The sequence below is a fragment of the Protomyctophum parallelum genome (assembly GCF_964188405.1).
Source record: "Protomyctophum parallelum genome assembly, chromosome: 9".
Classification (NCBI taxonomy): Eukaryota; Metazoa; Chordata; class Actinopteri; order Myctophiformes; family Myctophidae; genus Protomyctophum; species Protomyctophum parallelum.
The window spans coordinates 52,110,213-52,112,712 of NC_139706.1; the positions used below are offsets into that span (position 1 = coordinate 52,110,213).

The window sequence follows — 2,500 nt, forward strand, 5'->3', positions numbered from 1 at the left end:
TTACCTCTTCCACGGAGACGGGCAGCACCACGCGACTAGAATGACAAAGACAGAAAAAAGGGAAATAATAATCGTTATTTGACTCAAACATAACGTAGTGTCAGAGTCGTCGTAAATCACTGTCAAACTTTGTTGAAACTGACAATTCAATTCAAGAACATTATGATGGTGTGTGTGTGTGTGTGTGTGTGTGTGTGTGTGTGTGTGTGTGTGTGTGTGTGTGTGTTCACACCCCTGTGAAGTGAGGGGTGCTCTTATCATCGGTAAGATGATATGTAATAGGTGATGTCATATACGTTTTTATTTCCAGGGAGAAAACAAAAGGCTGGGTCCGTCCGAGTCCACTTCAACTCGGCATAGAGCAGCGCAAACTCTCTGCTGATTCTGATCGTCTGCACCTCTGTTAAATTGACACACACACGCACACATGTACACACACACACACACACACACTCCTCTCTCTGTCTGAAAATCACACCTGTGTGAACTGAGTGGTGCAACAAAAATGTGTTGCTGCAACACATGAGCACGCACGCCCGCACGGATTTGTGTGCGCGTACAGCCGTGCACACGCACGCACACACACACACACACACACACACACACACACACACACACACACACACACACACACACACACACACACACACACACACACACACACACACACACACACACACACACACACACACACACACACACACACACACACACACACACACACACACACACTAAATCAACAGTTTTTAAGATCTCGACAAATATGGGTGGGGGTGTAACCCCTCTCTCTCTCAGCTAAGGGGGTCCCTGCTTCATCTCTCTCAGCTAAGGGGGTCCCTGCTTCATCTCTCTCAGCTAAGGGGGTCCCTGCTTCATCTCTCTCTCTCTAAGGGGTCCTTGCTTCATCTCTCTCTCAGCTAAGGGGGTCCCTGCTTCATCTCTCTCAGCTAAGGGGGTCCCTGCTTCATCTCTCTCAGCTAAGGGGGTCCCTGCTTCATCTGTCTCTCAGCTAAGGGGTCCCTGCTTCATCTCTCTCAGCTAAGGGGGTCCCTGCTTCATCTCTCTCTCAGCTAAGGGGGTCCCTGCTTCATCTCTCTCAGCAATGGGGGTCCCTGCTTCATCTCTCTCTCTCTAAGGGGTCCCTGCTTCATCTCTCTCTCAGCTAAGGGGTCCCTGCTTCATCTCTCTCTCAGCTAAGGGGGTCCCTGCTTCATCTCTCTCAGCTAAGGGGGTCCCTGCTTCATGTCTCTCAGCTAAAGGGGTCCCTGCTTCATCTCTCTCAGCTAAGGGGGTCCCTGCTTCATCTCTCTCTCAGCTAAGGGGGTCCCTGCTTCATCTCTCTCTCAGCTAAGGGGGTCCCTGCTTCATCTCTCTCAGCTAAGGGGGTCCCTGCTTCATCTCTCTCAGCTAAGGGGGGTCCCTGCTTCATCTCTCTCAGCTAAGGGGGTCCCTGCTTCATCTCTCTCTCTCTAAGGGGTCCCTGCTTCATCTCTCTCTCAGCTAAGGGGGTCCCTGCTTCATCTCTCTCAGCTAAGGGGTCCCTGCTTCATCTCTCTCAGCTAAGGGGGTCCCTGCTTCATCTCTCTCAGCTAAGGGGGTCCCTGCTTCATCTCTCTCAGCTAAGGGGGTCCCTGCTTCATCTCTTTCAGCTAAGGGGGGTCCCTGCTTCATCTCTCTCAGCTAAGGGGGTCCCTGCTTCATCTCTCTCAGCTAAGGGGGTCCCTGCTTCATCTCTCTCAGCTAAAGGGGTCCCTGTTTCATCTCTCTCAGCTAAGGGGGTCCCTGCTTCATCTCTCTCAGCTAAGGGGGTCCCTGCTTCATCTCTCTCTCAGCTAAGGGGGTCCCTGCTTCATCTCACTCAGCTAAGGGGGTCCCTGCTTCATCTCTCTATCAGATAAAGGGGTCCCTGCTTCATCTCTCTCTCTCAGCTAAGGGGGGTCCCTGCTTCATCTCTCTCAGCTAAGGGGGTCCCTGCTTCATCTCTCTCAGCTAAGGGGGGTCCCTGCTTCATCTCTCTCAGCTAAGGGGTCCCTGCTTCATCTCTCTCAGCTAAGGGGGTCCCTGCTTCATCTCTCTCAGCTAAGGGGGTCCCTGCTTCATCTCTCTCTCTCTAAGGGGGTCCCTGCTTCATCTCTCTCAGCTAAGGGGGTCCCTGCTTCATCTCTCTCTCTAAGGGGTCCCTGCTTCATCTCTCAGCTAAGGGGGACCCTGCTTCATCTCTCTCAGCTAAGGGGTCCCTGCTTCATCTCTCTCAGCTAAGGGGGTCCCTGCTTCATCTCTCTCTCAGCTAAGGGGGTCCCTGCTTCATCTCTCTCAGCTAAGGGGGTCCCTGCTTCATCTCTCTCAGCTAAGGGGGTCCCTGCTTCATCTCTCTCTCAGCTAAAGGGGTCCCTGCTTCATCTCTCTCTCAGCTAAGGGGGTCCCTGCTTCATCTCTCTCTCAGCTAAGGGGTCCCTGCTTCATCTCTCTCTATAAGGGGGTCCCTGCTTCATCTCTCTCA

At 52.8% G+C, this 2,500-nt stretch overlaps 1 protein-coding gene across 1 annotated transcript in view; it reads right to left on the reverse strand.

The window, feature by feature from the left end:
* Window positions 1-2,500, reverse strand: part of LOC310864176 (phosphatidylinositol transfer protein beta isoform-like) — a 24,474-nt gene that overhangs the window by 20,412 nt on the left and 1,562 nt on the right. Inside the window, exon 2 of the mRNA XM_083772761.1 lies at window positions 5-35. Within this exon, the coding sequence (XP_083628887.1) occupies window positions 5-35 (31 nt within the window). The remainder of the gene's footprint in view (window positions 1-4; window positions 36-2,500) is intronic.